The sequence below is a fragment of the Cebus imitator genome, unplaced genomic scaffold (assembly GCF_001604975.1).
Source record: "Cebus imitator isolate Cc_AM_T3 unplaced genomic scaffold, Cebus_imitator-1.0 Scaffold45, whole genome shotgun sequence".
NCBI lineage: Eukaryota > Metazoa > Chordata > Mammalia > Primates > Cebidae > Cebus > Cebus imitator.
Window position 1 is genome coordinate 12039044 of NW_016107360.1, and position 18711 is coordinate 12057754.

An 18711-nucleotide genomic window follows, 5' to 3' on the forward strand; every position below is an offset into this window, starting at 1 on the left:
TGTATATATAACAAAACCAGTTTTTTCTGTCATTAACGTAATGAACTGACGTTGAAAGAAATCATTACGGGCTCACACCCGTAATCCCAGCACTTTGGGAGGCCAGGGTGGGTGGAACACCTGAGGTCAGGAGTTCAAGATCAGCCTGGCCAACGTGGTGAAACCCCATCTCTACTGAAAATATAAAAAATTAGCTAGGTGTGGTCGCAAGTGCCTGTAATCCCAGCTACTTGGGAGGCTGAGGCACAGAATTGCTTGAGCCCAGGAGGCGGAGGTTGCAGTGAGCCGAGATCACACCGTTGCACTCCAGCCTGGGTGACAGATCGAGACTCTGTCAAATAAATAAATAAATGAAGGCCTTTCTGATTGGTGTGAGGTGTATCTCATTGTGGGTTTGATTTGCATTNAAAAAAAAAAAAAAAAAAAAGAAAGAAAGAAATGATGTTATTTCTTTCAACCTGCTGTAAATCCTTTTGCTTAAAGTTGCAGTTTCTAAGAACTGTTCTGTGATGTTAAGTGAGGACTTAATGACTGTTAAGTATTTTTCTTCTAACAAATTTAGTGGCCATTAAAAAAAAATACACATAAATTTAAAGAAAATTAATGTCTTTATTTCATTCCTAAATAAGTAGTTACTAATGGGATGTGTGTGACTATTGGCCATTGTACAACTCCTCAAGCCTTAGAATCAGATTGGACAAGCCACCTTCATTTCCTGTTTCTCATTGATTTTCACAGTGTGGCACTTGCTTTGTATCACAGCAGCTGCCAGAACCAGCATCTCAAAGATAAGATGTCATTGAAAGGAATGTTTAGCACTATTTAAAGTTTAATCTGTGAGCCATCTCCAACTATTGTAGATGTTCATGTGGTATATGAGCAATTCAGATGCTCTTCAACTTATGATGGGGTTACGTCCTGATAAACCCATCATAAGTTGAAATGTGTTTTTGACTTGAAAGATATTTTCAGCTTACAGTGGGTTCATTGGGATGTAACACCATAATAAGTTGAGGAATATGCTGGATGTGTATTGCTTTGTACCATCTTAAAGTTCAAAAGTTGTAAGTCTAACTATCGTATGTTGGAGACCAACTCAAATGAGTGTTTCTGTATACTACATATATAATATTCTTGGAAAATTAAAATTATTCCACAGTAACCCTCTAAATTTACTGTGATGCCCTCAGCACTTTCATACCTAGTTTTGGGAACTATTGTTCTAAATCCTTGCTCCTCAAAAAAGTTTTTGGTAGACCAGCAGTAGTGGTATCTCCTAGGAGTTTGTTGGTAATGCATAATCTCCTGCCCCACGTAGCCCTACTGAGAATCAGACTGCATTTAACAAAATCTTTAGGTGAAAATCATATGATTTTTGATGTTTGGGATACACAATTTTAAACTTCCTAACTTCTTGCATTTCTTAGTGTTTCTCTTCTACCTTCATTTCTTTCGCCTGTCTTAAAGACTAAAGCCCACACATTCTATTAATATGTGGCTTATTTGAAACCATATGAGCCCTTCACTATGAACCCCCAAACTGAAGACATTTTTTGTTGATAGACATTTTTTTTTTTGGGGTGAGTTCTAGCTTTTATTCTCAGAAGGGTCTGTGTCTCCAAAATGGTTGAGAACCAGTGCTTGAGAGTGTCAAGTTCTGTTTGCATTTATCATGGTGCACTGAGTTTTTGTCTTTCTCAAACTTGCCGTTTTTCATATGTTGTCTTTTTAATTTTAATGTGTTTTCTGAGTGTGTGATTACAGTCAGTTTACTTTTATCAAGAGTGCCGAGACAATTCAAGAGGAAAAGAATAGTCTTTACAACAAATGGTACTAGGAAAACTATATATCCATTTCGATCAAAGAATGCTATTAGACTCTTGCCTCATACCATGTATAGAAATTAACTCAAAATTGGACTTTAAATTGTAAGAGCTAAACTACAAAACTCAAAACATACAGATAAATCTTTTTTTATTTTACTTTAGGTTCTGGGGTACATGTGCAGGTCGTGCAGGGTTGTTGTATAGGTGTATACTATATGTGGCATTTCTCCCCATGTTATCCCTCCCCACCCTTCGCACCCCTTGATGTCCCTCCCCTAACCCACCCCCTAGCTGTCCCTAATGTGTGATGCTCCTCACCCTGAGTCCATGTGTTCTCAATGTTCAACACCTGCCTATGAGAACATGTGGTATTTGGTTTTCTGTCCTTGTGTCAGTTTGCTGAGAATGATGGTCTCCAGATTCATCCAGGTCCCTGCAAAGGACACGAACTCATCATTTTTTATGGCTGTGTAGTATTCCATGGTGTATATGTGCCATATTTTCTTTGTCCAGTCTATCATTGATGGGCATTTGGGTTGGTTCCAGGTCTTTGCTATTGTAAACAGTGCTGCAGTGAACATATATGTGCATGTGTCTTTATAGTAGAACGATTTGTAGTTCTTTGGGTATATACCCGGTAATGGGATTGCTGAGTCAAATGGAATTTCTGTTTGTAGATCCTTGAGAAATAGCCACAGTGTCTTCCACAATGGTTGAACTCATTTACACTCCCACCAGCTGTGTAAGAGTGTTCTTATTTCTCCACATCCTCTCCAGCATCTGTTGTCTCCAGATTTTTTAATGATTGCCATTCTAACTGGCGTGAGATGGTATCTCAATGTGGTTTTTGATTTGCATTTCTCTAATGACGAGTGATGATGAGCATTTTTTCATGTTTGTTGGTCTCATATATGTCTTCTTTTGTAAAGTGTCTGTTCATATCCTTCACCCACTTTTGAATGGGGTTTTTTCTTGTAAATCTGTTTTAGTTCTTTGTGGATCCTGGTTATTAGCCCTTTGTCAGATGGGTAGACTGAAAAAATTTTTCCCATTCTGTTGGTTGCCAGTTTGCTGTAATGATGGTTTCTTTTGCTGTACAGAAGCTCTGACTTTAATTAGATTCCATTTGTCTATCTTGGCTTTTGTTGCTCATTGTTTTTGGTGTTTTAGTAATAAATCTTTATGACTTGAATGTGGTGTGTTAGATACGACATCAAAAGCATAAGCAACAAAGGAAAAAATAGTTTGAGTATCCCTTATCCAAAATGCTTGGGACCAGAAGTATTTCAGATTTCAGATTTTTTTCAGATTTTGGGATACTTACCAGTTTGAGCACCTCTAATCTGAAAATGCGAAGTCCATGGTACTTCAGTGAGCGTTTCTTTTAAGCGTCATGTCAGCACTTAAACAATTTTGGATTTCAGAGCTTTTCAGATTTTTGGATTAAAGATACTCAGCCTGTAATTGAATTCGTCATCAGAAGGATTAAATGAGTTTCTTTGCTGTTCCATTTAAAATTTTTTATACACAGTTATTTCCAACAGATAATATATAGCTGGTTGGCATCTCTTAATGCTGAATATTCCCTTTTCTATACCATATTAGTATAATGCCTTTTATATGGTAGAAGCTTTTTAAATGTTATTAATGAGTTTAGAGAGATGTGTTTGTTCCACTTTTTGCCTATTAAACTATTTAAAATCCAGGTTATCATAGAAATGTAATTGTTGGGCTGGGCATGGTGGCTCACGCCTGTAATCCCAGCACTTCGGGAGGTTGAGGCAGGTGGATCACTTGAGGCCAGGAGTTTGAGACCAGCCTGGCCAGTATGGCAAAACCCCATCTCTACTGCAAACACACACACACACACACACACAATTGGGTGTGGTGGCGCATTCAAGTAATTGCATCTACTTGGGAGGCTGAGGCATGAGAATCATTCGAACCTGGCAGGCAGAGGTTGCAGTGAGCCAAGATTGTGCCACTACACTCCAGTGTGGGCAACAGAGCAAGAGTCTGTCTCAAAAAAAAAAAAAAAAAGAAAAGTAGTTAATTTTCGATGATAGCTTTATTGAGATATAGTTCACATATGCAATTTGACACTTAAAGTATACAATTTAGTGGTTTTTAATATATTCGCAGAGTTGTGCAAACATCACTATATTCAATTTCAGAACATTTTTCTCAGCACCAAAAGAAACCCTGTACCCTGTAGCAGTTACCTCTTCCCATCTATTCCCTCCAGCCCCGGCAACCCTCAGTCTACTTTGTTTCTCTGTAGATTTGTCTGTTCTGCATGTTCAGTCATATAAGTCAAATCATAAAATTGTTACCTTTTTTGGTTTCTTTCACTTAGCATGTTTTCAAAGTTACCCATGTTTGAGCATGCATCCATGTTTAATATGAGGAATGGGTTTTATTCTTTTTGGTTTCTTTGTTTGGATGTGTAGACTGAGCAGCCAAAATCCGAAACTGAGTGCTGACATGATACTCAAAGGAAATGCTTATTGGAGCATTTTGGATTTTCAAATTTGGGATGTTCAGCTGGCAAGCATAATGAAGTATTACAAAATCTGAAAAAGTCCAAAATTCAAAATACTTGTGGTCCCAGTCATTTTGGATAAGGGGACTCAACCTGTACCACATTTTGTTTATCCATTCATCTGTTAGACATTTGGATTATTTTCACCTTTTGGCCATGGTGTATATGCTTTTGTTTCAGTACCCTTTTCACTTCTTTGGGGAAAGTGGAATTACTAGGTCAGTTCCACCAGTAGTAATTGCTAGAGTGGAAATCCTAGGATTGGAACTGCTGGGTCTTGTGAGAACTCTTATGTTTACCTAAACCTTTTGAAAAACTGCCTGATTATTCTCGGCAGTGGCTGCATGACTCTACTCCCCATCACTGGTGTATGAGGGTTCCACTTACTCCACATCTCAGCCACACTTATTTTGTCTTTGTGAAGTGGTTTATCCTTGTGATTTTGCTTTGCATTTTCCTGGTGGTTAATGATGTTAAGTATATTTCATGTGCTTACTGGCTATTTGTATATCCTCTTTGGAAGAATGTTCAAATCCTTCCGCCGTTTTCAAATTGGGCCCCTTATCAGATAATATGGTTTGCATATATGTCTCCCGTTCTGTGGGTTGTCTTCACTTTTATGATGGTGCCCTTTGCAGCACAAAACTTTTTAGTTTTAGTGAAGCTGAATTTGTGTTTGTTTTGTTGCTTATACTTTTCTGTTAGAAACCATTGCCTCTCTAAGGTTTTTAATTTACTATGTTTTCGTATACGAGCTTTATAGTTTTAGCCCTTATATTTGTTTTTTAGTGTACTTTGAGATAATTTTGAATATGGAGCATAGTAACTAAAATTTCTGAAAATGAATAGAGATTTGGAAAATCTTAGCAAAATAAAACTTTTAAAAACATAAACATTTGCACAATTATTTTCTTTCTGATTTTAAATACTTTTAGATAAATTATATAGTTCAATGTTATTTCATCATTGATACATTACTAGAAATGAATGTCTGGCAAAGCATAAACAGTAACATCTATAAGAAGGGGAGGAATACTGACTAATACTGCATAGTAAAACAGAGTTCTGAGGGGTAAGGAGTATCTCTTGTTTTAAATAGAAGTTACCCAGAGTCATTGGGTACTCTCTCTTCTCTTATGTATTGATTTTGACCTTAGCAAATACATAAATTTCTTAGAGTGAATGCTCTTGAACTAAAGTAATAATTACCAACTTAGTAAGAGTTTTTTTAAGTGGTGAAACTTTCTTCTTCAATATTCATTACTAATTTCTGAAGGATAACTAAATATTTCAATTCATAGTTCCTAGCAAAGGTAGAATTACAACACAGCTTGGGAAATGCTGCTGAGTAGATACAGCCCCACAGTCTGGATACTAATGATTCAGATGATGTAACTCAGTCTTTAACCCATTAGTATGTATTGCCATAACTTGATCATGACAGATGGCTTTTTTTTTATTGTGGTAAAATAAATATAACAAAATTTGCCGTCTTAGCCATTTTACAGCATATAGTTCTGTAATGTTAACTTTATTGCTGTGCAGCCAATCTCCAGAAACTCTTCATCTTGCAAAACTGAGCTCTTTACCCATTAAAGAGCAACTCCCATTCTGTCTTCCTCCATCCCCTGAAAATTTGAATGTGACTACTCTGGGTACCTTATGTAAGTGGAATAATATTGTATTTGTCTTTTTGTGACTGGCTTTTTCACTTAGCATAGTGTCTTCAAGGTTCATCCATGTTGTAAATGTGTATCAGAATTTCCTTCCTTTTACATAAGGGTAAATAATATTCCACTCTGTGGATATATGCCACATTTTGTTTATCAGTGTATTTATCGACAGACATTTGCGTTGTTTCTGCCTTTTGACTATTGTGAATAATGCTGCTGTGAATACAGGTTAGCGATTGAACATATCTGTTCAAGTCCTTGCTTTTAGTTCTTTTGGGTATATACCCTGAAGTAGAATTGCTGGATAACATGGTAATTTCATTTTTAATTTTTTGAGGAACTACCATATATGATCATGATTGCATTTTGAAGTTAGTGTGATCTAACCCTGGTTTATTTTCCAACAGGTTGTAACCCATTTTACTATCAGGCCAGACAGGTGGCACATGCCTGTAATCTCATCACTTTGGGGGAGGCCAAGGTGGGAGGATCACTTGAGCTCAGGAGTTTGAGACCAGCCTGGGTAACATAGTGAGATCCTGTCTCTGAAAAACTGAGTGTGGTGGTACACGCCAGTAGTCCTAGCTACCTGGGAGGCGGAGATGGGAGGATTGCTTGAGTCTAGGAGGTCATGGCTACAGTGAACCATGATCATGCCACTGCACTCCAGTCTGTCTGGGAGACAGAGTGAGACCCTGTTTAAAAAAAAAAAAACTATTTCAAATGTCCAAGGTGGTTACATGCTTTCAATAAGAAAACAAGAATGTTTTTGTACAGAGGATATCCTGAGCAGATAATGACAAGTTTTTGAGTTTCAAATTGAGTGTCAGTTTATCGTAGCTTGTTTCCTTTGCTTAAAACCAGTTTGTAATGGAAAGAGTATTGTGTTGATGGGTATAAAGGTACATGAACACAATAGGGGGCTTAGACCTTTAAATGGATTAATATTAATAAAAGTTTTCTGAAAAGGTATTTCTTAAAATTTAGAATTGTTCATAAATATATTTCAGTACCATATTCATAATCAAATTTGCTCACAAGATTATTTTAGCAGTTTAGCTAAAATACCAGGTGGTGATATTTTAAAATCCACTGTTAAAAACCTTTGGGTTTGGCCGGGCGCGGTGGCTCAAGCCTGTAATCCCAGCACTTTGGGAGGCCAAGGTGGGTGGATCACGAGGTCAAGAGATCGAGACCATCCTGGTCAACATGGTGAAACCCCGTCTCTACTAAAACTACAAAAAATTAGCTGGGCATGGTGGCGCGTGCCTGTAATCCCAGCTACTCAGGAGGCTGAGGCAGGAGAATTGCCTGAACCCAGGAGGCGGAGGTTGCGGTGAGCCGAGATTGTGCCATTGCACTCCAGCCTGGGTAACAAGGGCGAAACTCTGTCTCAAAAAAAAAAAAAAAAAACCTTTGGGTTTGTAAATTTCACTGCTGAAATTGATAATTTAATAATTTGGGGTAGAAATATTTCTAAAACAATATATGATTTTCTGGCCTTCTTAAGCAATATTTAATAGAACTGATGATTAAGGTTTATTAATTGAAATATCAATATATGGTATCTAAGATGTAGAGTAAGGCTGTGTGATCTGTTAATAATAGTGAAATGCCTAACATTGAATATTTAGAGTTCGTATCTTTTCTCTTATTCTCAGCATTTCTTTTTAACTGGCAGTGGGCCTGCCTTAATAGCTTCATTTCCCAATCAAAGTATTTTAAATCTACTGTGGTTCTGAAACTAACCAGGCTTGTTGAGTAAAATAGAATAAATGTTTTCTTGGGTGAAGATTTCACTCATCATTTTGTCTGTCTATATCATGAGAAACTTTATTATATATATTGGCGCCTTACAGTGCATACTGCATACTCTGCGATTTCAACCTATGCTCTGAGTAGATGGTTGATGTTTTATTGCATGAGAACTTACTGTTTCTCATTATAACATGTAGAATTCTACTCTTGAGCTCCTCTCCCCTTTTATTAGGTAATGGGTGGTAGAAGATAACAGAATAATAGGGTTATAATTGTCAAATTATATATGACCTAGAAAGTATAAATTACTTCTACTTTTTTTCCCCTGCAGGTATTTAAGGAGTAGGGTTAACATGTCTGACAGGTTGTCTGAGTCTGGAACCTTAGCTACAAATTCTACTTTTAGCTGATTCATGGAAGTAGTAAATTGGTATAGGCTGTTAGCTATTATAAAACAGGGAAAGGAGGTTAGGAGATTTTTGGTTCCATTATATTTTTGGCCCCTAGAAAGTTGTCTTCTATTTTAAATATTTGTCATTAAAAATTCTAAAAAGTAGAATATCAAGACTTACCCCATTTTATCTTTTCCCATTATTTTCTTCAACATTTCAAAAAAAATTTTTTTTTTCAAAGAAGAGTGAGAAAATGTTCATTATCACTGTTTTGTAGTTACTGAAGCATACTCAGTGTTTCAAAGATTGTTGCTGGGAGGCCTAAATCTGTGAGTGAGAGTAACCTGGCACAGAATTAGAATTTACTGTCATATATACTAAGCTTAGCAAATTCAACTACTTTATCATCTTCCTTCTTTGTATCTACAGATTTAAAAGCTGTCTGGATTTTAGTTACTTGAAGATTGAATTTTTGAAGTATATAAAGTATTTGTGTTTTATCTCCCAGTCTAGTCCCCCATTAGGTTTTCTGTCCTGTTGTCCTTTTGCTCAGTTGTATCCTATGGGACTCATAGGTAAACAAAAGTATTTTACCTCTCCTTTTACTTTTCAAGAGGGAAAATTGTCAGAAGGATAGTCAAGTACCAAAATTACTCATTTTTGTCTTTTGTTTGTTCACTTTGCACTTCACACCATATACACTTTTTTGGTACTCCTTCCCATGACAAACTTAACTGGTCCATTAATAGCAGCTCTGGGCAAGCATGCCTACCTAGTAACATGCAGACTCCCATCAGTGCTGGCTACACTTGGCCATGTGCCGTCAGTTCATGACATGAGAGCAGCTAACTGCTGGTGAGAGGTAAAAAGGAAATGGGCAGTTGAAGTGATGTGGCTGGTTTTAGTGTTAAATGAGCCTGTGTGTTTGGATGTTGATGTAGCATGTACAGATCTCTAAAGATCGACTGCTGGGATGCAGGCATGGGAATCCAAATCAGTGTTTTCTTTGTGATTAAAACTCAGGTGCACAGATTTTTAAAGTCTCACTTGACAACCTCTCAAAGATTTAATTTTGGATTTTGTTCCTCTACATCAGAGTTTTGAGGCTTGTCGTTTAGTGCATTGCTTTGCTTTAACGTGTTAATCCAGTTGGATTTGCTGCTGTGTGTGCCCAAGAATACACATATACAAACTCACACATTTTATTAGTTTTCCCTTGTTTATGATTTCTACATATCATGCAGTGGATGTATTTTTACAAAGACACTTTGTTGTCAATTAAGCTTACATTTATTAAATGAGAATAGTTGGGACAATAATGCAGCCTGACAATATTTATGAAAGTAGGGCCAGCGTGGAATATTTATGAAAGTAGGGCTGGCGTGGTGGCTCATGCCTGTAATCCCAGCACTCTGAGAGACCAAGGAGGGCAGATCATTTGAGGCCAGGAGTTTGAGATCAGCCTGGCCAACATGGTGAAACCATCTCTATTAAAAATACAAAAATTAGCTGGGCATGGTGGTGCACACCTGTAATCCCAATTACTCAGGAGGCTGAGGCACAAGAATTGCTTGAACTCAGAAGGCAGAGATTGCAGTGAGCAGAGATTGTGCCAGTGCACTCCAGCCTGGGCAACAGAATGAGACTCTATCTCAAAAGAAAGAAAGTGTTCAGCCAGTCTGCAGAATGATAAAGTCAGTAAAAGTTACCTACATATATAGGTTTGAAAAGTTCTACGGTTCTCAGCTTCATTTACATATACAGGTATGGTACATCTCTATTGCGCGGACTACTGCTTTTTATTTCAAGAACACCACACTGTTAGTCCATAGTGAAATATTCTGCACAGTTTCAAACATGTTTATTTGAAAGTCGAATTAAATGATAACGAGAGACAATTTCCTGAATTGTAATCATCCTTTATACTGTCAATATGTGCTTTATTGAATTAAGGAATTTTATTTGGTTTTGCTTTTCCTAAAAGTTCCAAAATTATTTTTCCCCTAGGAAGATGAGAATGTACCTACTGCTCCAGATCTTCCAAGTCAACATTTACGTGGGCATGGGACAGGCTTTTGCTTTGATTCCAGGTAGTTTTTTTCTTTTCCTTTGTAGAATTTGGGCTATATAGGCCAGTGGTTCTCAAAGGGTGGCCCCTGGGAACTTGTTAGAAATGCACCTATAGGGCCTTGTCTGACTGAACCAGAAACACCAGGCATAGGGCCCAGCAATGTGTGTTTTAATGTGTCCTCCAACTGATTCTGGTGCATACAGTCATTTGAGAACCAGTGCCATAAAAACTTTCAGCTATTAAACCAAACACACTGGTGGGAAGTTATGAGTTGTATTTATCCTTACAGTCTTATAAAGGCACTTAATGTTAAACCTGGAAGAAATCTTGGTACTAAGCTTAGTTTCATATAATTGTGATTGGATTTGGGAGGTTTTAAGGGGAAACAAAGGTTTTGTTAATCTACTTGCAAAACTAAATTTAGAGGCTCTATAAATAGGTTACACAATTGTCTATAGAAAGCATTTAGAAGCAGAGAAAGAGGTTTCTGGAGTAAAGACTTTTAAGGTAGGTTGTTTAGTATTATAATCAGCTAACTAGGTAAACGGAACCTTGTCATATATGGACAAGTCATTGTTATTCTACATTTATTAGAAATACGTAATTCTTTCCTTTTTCTTTAAGCTTTGATGTTCACAAGAAGTGTCCCCTCTGTGAGTTAATGTTTCCTCCCAACTATGATCAGAGCAAATTTGAAGAACATGTTGAAAGTCACTGGAAGGTATGCCCAATGTGCAGCGAGCAGTTCCCTCCTGACTATGACCAGCAGGTGTTTGAAAGGCATGTGCAGACCCATTTTGATCAGAATGTTCTAAATTTTGACTAGTTACTTTTTATTATGAGTTAATACAGTTTAGTGGTTTTAAAAAAATCACCTCAAATAGACCACTGAGAAACCATGGAGTGGCGATTTTCATGCACCTTCTGTTGCACTTTCTGACCAAGAGCTACTTTGAGTTTGGTGTTACTAGGATCAGGGTCAGTCTTTGACTTATCAATACATTTTAATCTCTGTTAATCTTACCTGCTTGAAAAAAAAGTTCTTACGCATTCATAACTTTATTTATTCCCTAGTTTGCAGAATTGTCTGAATAAAGGATACAAGGATTATTTGAATGTTACTGCACTGAAAAATGTGTATGGTGTGCTAGATTATTTAGCAGAATATTTACAAGTTTCTGTTGACCTTGTTGATTGAGCATGACTACTAAATATTATGTAATAAAAAGCATTTATCATAACAATCTTGTGAAGTAGTTCTTTGAATACAGATAGCTCTATAGCCCATTAAATGATGTTTTTAATTTTTAGAAATGGAGCTGCATGTAGAATGAGATCACATGCTTTTATATGTGAAATGTTGGTTTTAGCAATTAACAGGAGGCATATTTTGCTAATTTTATGACAAAATTTTAGAATAATCTGAATATTTTTAAACTATCTAGAAATTGTATGTATATATCTAATAGGAAAATGGAACAAGAGATGTCAGTATAATTGTTTTCATATTAAATAATCTCATAACAGGGGTGTTTGTGGCATAAAATTACAGAATATGTATCAGTATCTTTTTAAAATTTTCTGATGAGAATATAAATTTGAAATATTCTCAGTAAGTGATTAAAAGTACAATGCATAAACCCAGATCAAAGTAATATGTTGCTTCAGTTATGTCTGCTTTATAGAGCTCTCATTAATAGTAAAGAGGACACATTTTCTGAGATCTGTAATTTCATTGTTGTCAAATTTATTTGTGAAAGTTTTTCATTAACCTAGCATCTTAAACATCTTTTTTTTGGTTGGGGCCTTTAAAATACTTCTGAACTGTATTCTCTTTCCCTTTTATAATGTGCATGTGAATAATTTAAAGTACCAACTTTTGATTTTGCCGCTTTTGTAGTTATCGAAATAGTTTACATTTGTTCTGAGTGAACTAGCTATTGAAGATGTTAACCTAATATTTCGACTTGGTGGCATTCTGGGTTGCTATATGTGAACTGTAGCATATTATGTAATTTGTATTTGTTTGTGGAAGCAGAGTTTGTGTATTGTTAGTATCCTTTAAAAACGTATTTTAGTCTAGGGCAAACCAGTATTAGGCATTCAGATGCCAGCTGTTAGGACACAGCAGTCCTAGGAAGCAGTAGCTTTGGAGATTCGAAGTTTCAGCTTCCTGATAGGTTGTATGACAAGCAGAATGTACTTAGATACAATATGTTCAACAGTAGGAGCATTTTTGTTGCAGGTAATAATTATGGACCATGTTAATCCAAGAGTATCCTTTGAATATTCCAGTAGTAGATGCTGTTCATCCTTACTAGCCTAGAACTTATTTTAAAATAGTTATTGGGTCCCAGTTTAAGTAATTTGTGATTGACAGAAAAGTAATACAGCCTAATCTAACCAAAAATTTAACATGCATCACCTGAAGAGCCTGAGATAGAACAAGGAACTGAATGGATATATTTCCACTTGATACTGGATTTCATAAAGGACACTAAGGAAAATAAAGAGCCATATTTATTTTTGGGTCAGAGGCAGTTTATTTTAAATGTGATTTCATTTACATTTATAAGCAGCTTTTCTTGACAGGAATTTTGATTAAGTTGCCTTTAATTCTAATACAAACCTCTGTTGCTTTCAGACTTAATGTGCTCTGTCCCCAACAAAACATATGAAAATATAATTTAAAGCACAGTTTTCACAGACACAGTACAATACATTCACTATACACAGTATAACAAAATATTCCCATCCTTACCTGTTTAGTAATACTGTCACAATGAATAAGTAAATAGAAATTGGAATTTGTTTTATCATTGAAAGAAATTTAACATGCACAATGACTATTTTATGACTGTTTAGCTGTTAAACTACTGATCCAGCCTGCAGTTCTTTGCACTAGAAGGAGCGAAGCTAAATAATAATTGCTGGCCTAAAAATTTTTTTTTGGTCAATTGTAGGTAGATATGAAATAGCCAAGTGGGGCCTTCTTATGCACCAATTAGTTGCTTCTCATGTCGTCTGGATCACCCTTTTAAACATAGGATAACACTGTATATTCAGGACCAAGACCATGCTTCAGATCTGAGGAAATTTTTAGAGGGCAGTGTCTTTATAAATACTTTAAAATTCCTCATTATGAGGGATTCAGAACTTATGAATATAGAGGTTTACTCATCTGGCTAACAGAATTGTCATCCTTTCAAAATGTCTGAAAATTGAGGAGGGACCCCTGCTTCCTAGCTATATGTGATGTAAGATTTTTCATCAGATGGGAACATGGGAAGATAATTTTTTATGAGCAATCTGAGTTTGTTTTATGGGCAGTTAGCTATCACAAAGCATTTTTTTATTGCATAATTAGGCAACTGGTAAACTCTCATGTTTAAGGAATAGCACTTGGGAGAAAAGAACACTCAAGGCATGATGGTACTGTTGGTGAGGAAAAACTTCAGGAATGGTCCAGATGTAGGTTACTCTAACGGGTCGTATTAGTCATGCTTTGCTTTGACCACCTGCTGCAAGAAGCACTTAATTGTCAATAAGGCTCATTTTCATATTTCAGCAAAGTGTTTATAAAGCTAAACAGACATTTCCAATGAGAATGCAGACCTCTCTACAATGTGATGAGAAAAGTGCCTTTCAAGAAAAGTCTCAAAAATGATGAGCATGAAGAAGAGGCAATAGGGGTCTTAACAAAAATGTTCCTCTTTGAAACATGCTTAGAATTTTAGTTCTGATTTGCAACCCACAGGATTGGTAGGGCAGTGGTTGCAAGAATTGGCAACACATAAACATCATTAAATTGTTGGCAATAGAGAACTACAAAGTGCTTTAAAACTTCATCTGGAGATGAAGATATAACTAAATTCCACACACACAAAATTTGCACTTAAGTATTTCAAAGTGTTTCCTAACAGATTTCAAGGAAAAGTATTTCACTAAATTGGTATCTTGGTCCGCAGATATCAAGAGGCATAGATTGAATCCCTTGCACCCAGCAGGCACTCAATGAATGTGTGTTAATGAATGAATGAATGAACTGAAGAGACTATTTTGTACAAAAAAATGCCATTTATAACACTAAAATGACTAGTAAGTCAGATGGCAAGATTTTCAGCTTTTTAAAGGGCAAAAGGATTTGCAAGATAATATAAAACACAGAAAGCACACCTTTTATGTATGTTATTTAAATATGAAAATATTTTTAGCATATTATGTTAAACATTCTTATTTATATTTCCATTACCTAAAGTCTTTCTACTCACAAATACTAACTCCATTATGTAAGGCATGGTAACCAGTTTGATAATGAAGGTATTATTTTGGTTTTGAACATACGTGAGTTGATGTGTTGAAAACTTCAATCACATTACAATCTTGAAAAAAAATCTCAGTGCCAGCCCCTCCTCCCCCCAGTTGATTTCACTGCAGTACAATTAAACAATATGCCACATGCCCTCAATTTTATTTTGTTTTGGGGGAAATGTGCTGAAGAACCTAGAGCTTTTTTGTTTAGCACCTTATATCAAAGTAATGAAAATGGGTATGATGATTACATGTGCAAATGTACAAAATCATTAACTCTACAAAGATACATCATTCCAAAATTACAGAAAAAATTTAAAGCATGCATTTAATTCTTTTTCTTTAAAGGGTTGCTGAATGCTTCCCCTGAAAAAAGGTGGCTGTTTTCAAAATCAGCAACTGCTGGTGAGGATTTCTTGGCACAGTTATGACCAGCATGTTATTGCTGCATCTTCCTGATAATCTCAGCCGACACCGGGGGGTGGAAATTGATTGTGTGGTGCCGCAGGCCCTGAGCTGTCTTGTAACTCTTCCCACAGCGACATTTGAATGGTTTGCGGACACGAATCTGTGTTCTGTGACCATTCTTAGCGTGGTACTTTATGCCATTCACATTCTGTGGAGAATACAGAAATTTTATTAGATGGAATCACAGAATGTCAAACTTGGGAAACCTCCATTTGGGTCTGGTTCGTAGTTCCTGGATGGCACCTGTTCAGAGCGCAGGCTTTTGCAAGGATTCCAGTTGTGTGCTGATCATGGGCTGTGCAGATGGTCACACACACTGCTGACTCGAAATTTCAGATGTGCCTCAATTACTCTGAAAATGGAAGTGCTGATTTCTTCCAATATTTCTACAGACTTACAGACTGTAGAAAGAAAATCCTCTGAATCTTTTCCACTCTAAAGAAAGTTAACAGTGAACAATTCTATACAAATCCTCAGCATGATCAACAAAAAAAAAATATGAGGGCACATCTCAAAGTTTGACATATATAAATTTTTGATTTGAAAACAATTTATGGCCGGGCGTGGTGGCTCATGCCTGTAATCCCAGCACTTTGGGAGGCCGGGGCGGGTGGATCACGAGGTTGAGAGATCAAGACCATCCTGGCCAACAGGGTGAAACCCCGTCTCTATTTTAAAAAAAATTTACGTCTTGCTTCCAGACAACTGTGTTAACAGTTCCCTACCATGCCTTAACTGGAGTTTTTGTCAGTTTTCTGCTCTGCAGGAAGCCAGTATCTCTGATGCCACTGTGGAAGCTACCTGTTGCCCAAATCCTGCCCCCCTGCACACCTGTACATGTTTAGTAAGCACCTGTGGCTAGATGGGCCTTACCTTAAGTACTGCATTCCAAACATACAATGAACTTTAAAATTTTAAGGTTATTTGTATAGTCACTAAGACTGGACTTCTTAGCATCTGCATGTTAAGGTTATCAAAATGCTTTCTGAATTTCTGTTAATCGGTTTTGCTAGCTCACCAGCATATTCTATGTAAGACTCCATTCCTAGATTCTCTCTCTACAGATTTAACAACCAGTAATCCTCATCCCAATTAAATGGGGAGGAAAGGGGCTCAGGGGTATTAAGTAACTAGTGGAAGACTTAAGAACTGATGGCAGAGATGTGGTATTTGAGCATAGCTCTTAATTTCCAAGTCAGCTATTGTCAGATTAGAGAGTAAGGGAACACAGAAGAGACAGCTTGAGACAAAAAGTTATTGAGCACAGATTTTAGGAGAGTGAGCTGTTTCCTAAAATACTGCCTAAATCCAGTCCTGGTAGGCCCAGTCCCTTGCCCAGCTAAAGGAGTCCAACCCAATATTTTTCCCACTCTTGATGGAATGCCTTTAAAGAGCTAACAGACAACAGCTCCCTGCTGTTGTCTCATGAATATCCAGCACAGTGCCTGGCATACTGCAGATGCTCAGTAACTCTGAGTGAATGAAGTCAGAACAGCATTTCCCAAGTATATGCCTCACTAGTCTGGAAGAAAAGTTGCTTCTAAATATAAATGTTTGGTGATTACTATTACATTAGAGATGTGCAGTGCACATTAATGTTTTTTTAAAAAGTCCTTGGAAGAGAACTCTGCTGGACTGTGTTGAGCCCAGGGGTGCCAAATAGCTAGCAGTTGGCTATGCTCAGAGTCTGAAGGTTGTCCAGTGATTTGAAGCAGGAGGACAAACTTTCTCTGCCCTGAACACCTGGCTCTCTGGGCCTTCTGCACCTCAGCCTTGTTCTTCATACATCAATCCTTTCAAACATAGGTACTTCCTGTCTTGTTAAGAGGCATGTTGGGGGTTTCAGAGCCTGCTGGGGCAGTAAAGGGGAGGGGAGTGGCAGTCACAGAATCAGACCCACTGAGATGTTTGACAGGTAGATATGCCCTGCCAGTCCCTGGCCATTGCAGCCATCCCTGCTGAGACCCAGGCACATGAGTGAAGAGGCCAACGTGTGTGTCCAGCCCAAGCAGGTCTTCAGATGACTCTAGCCTCAGCTGGTGTCTTAGAGCAACTGCGTGAGACCCCAGGTGAGAACCACCTTGTTGAGCCAGGCAGCCCAGGGAACTGTGAAAGATAACTGTTTTAAGCTGTGTGTGTGTGTGTGTGTGTGTGAGAGTGATTATTAGTTTTATGACCATTAGAAAAACACTTCCAACTTTAATATGGTGGAAAGTGTCCTGGCTTACAAATGCTAGGAATGTGCACCTGCCTGCTTAGTAATATCCCATTTATAGCTCAACAAATATCGGGGACCTAGCACATTCCTTTTCTGTGGATGAAAGGCTGCTAAAACATTTCATGTCCTTGTTTTCATGGGGAACTTGATGCAAGACACATCACTAAGAATCCAGCTACCTCTGTGCCCCACAACCATTCATACCTTGTCAGAAAATAGAGAACATCAAAAACAAAAGCATTAACCAAGAAAAAGGCATAGCAACTCTAATGGTATCAGGGCTTAGCCATTCCAAACAAGCCTGAGTTTTTATAACTAATTAGGCTAAAAAAAGATTTTAAGACCAGAAATTGCTAAAACCACAGAAGCCAGTCCAATGTGAAGCCAGATCTGTCGTTCACCAAGAGAAGGACAAGCCAGAGCTAAGGGGATTCCAGCAAGCGCTGTGGCCCATTCCCAGCTTGAATGTAAACCTTATGTTGTGTGTCTGGCGTGAGACTGTGAGGAAAACACAGCCAACACCACACAGACAGCAGCTTTATTACTCTGGAAAAGTCAGGAAGAACATTTAGAAACATAAGGTATTTCCAGGGTTGGTCATGGAACCTGCTGTGCCTTTACTCCTTTGTCTTTGCTGCTGTGATTCAAAATGTTCACAAGTGTCAGTGCGTTGCCCTTCTCACAAATGTTAGTGCAAGGTCAAGTCAGACTCTATTAAAACATTTCCCCCATCCATCCATTCAGTTACAGGCCACGGGAACTTCCTCTTTCCAAGACCAGAGGAGCTCTGAAAAGATCCACCAAAGTTTCTTATTTTATCAGTCCTGAAACAACTTTGATCTTTCCAAAATATTATTAATAACAAAAATAATGGCAGGAAACCTGAAATGCTGAAATTGCTGAAATTCTTTGGTCTTAAAAAAATGGAATAAAACTTCAAAACAGCAAGGAAGGCTGCTAACATTTTTTAAGAGCTTATCATTCTGGGTACTTGACGTCAATTGCCTTAATTAAAACTCATGTTTTGGATGACAGAATTGACTCTTAGAGAAAGTGAGTGACTTGGCCAAGATCACATGGCTGGTAAATGACAGAATTGGAATAGGAACCCAGGGATGTCTGATTCCATAGTCTGTATTTCCTCATATAGTCTCCTAAGGTGATAGGTACTCATTAAGTAGAACAACCAGCTGGTGGTATTTGAAAAATCTTACCAGTTGGGAAGAAGGACTGGGATAACAGTCTGGAGAAAACTGTGAATTACAATGATACTGTGACATGAAGCTATTAAGGGAAGGAAGTGGGTAAGGTAGGAGGTAGAAAGGAGGACTCAGGTGGGGGGTTCTACCATTAGGAACTACCTGTCCCCTCTGACGGTATAGTCAATAGACAGCAGGCGATTTAGAGGCTATTCCAAAAAGTCTACTCCAAATCAAATAATGAAGCCCAAGT

General features: G+C 37.5%; 2 protein-coding genes across 9 annotated transcripts in view; one reads left to right on the top strand and one right to left on the bottom strand.

Annotated features, from left to right (window-relative positions):
* The window catches only part of TAX1BP1 (Tax1 binding protein 1), an 85977-nt gene extending 74474 nt beyond the window's left edge, over positions 1 to 11503 (top strand). For all 7 annotated transcript variants that reach the window (XM_017526868.2, XM_017526870.2, XM_017526872.2 and 4 more), the window contains 2 exons: positions 10199 to 10281; positions 10887 to 11503. In XM_017526868.2, coding sequence (XP_017382357.1) covers positions 10199 to 10281; positions 10887 to 11088 — 285 coding nt within the window. In that variant the 3' untranslated portion in view covers positions 11089 to 11503. The remainder of the gene's footprint in view (positions 1 to 10198; positions 10282 to 10886) is intronic.
* Positions 11504 to 12781: 1278 nt separating this feature from the next.
* The window catches only part of JAZF1 (JAZF zinc finger 1), a 342724-nt gene continuing 336794 nt past the window's right edge, over positions 12782 to 18711 (bottom strand). For both annotated transcript variants that reach the window (XM_017526875.1, XM_017526876.2), the window contains exon 5: positions 12782 to 15189. In XM_017526875.1, the coding sequence (XP_017382364.1) occupies positions 15013 to 15189 (177 nt within the window). In that variant the 3' untranslated portion in view covers positions 12782 to 15012. The remainder of the gene's footprint in view (positions 15190 to 18711) is intronic.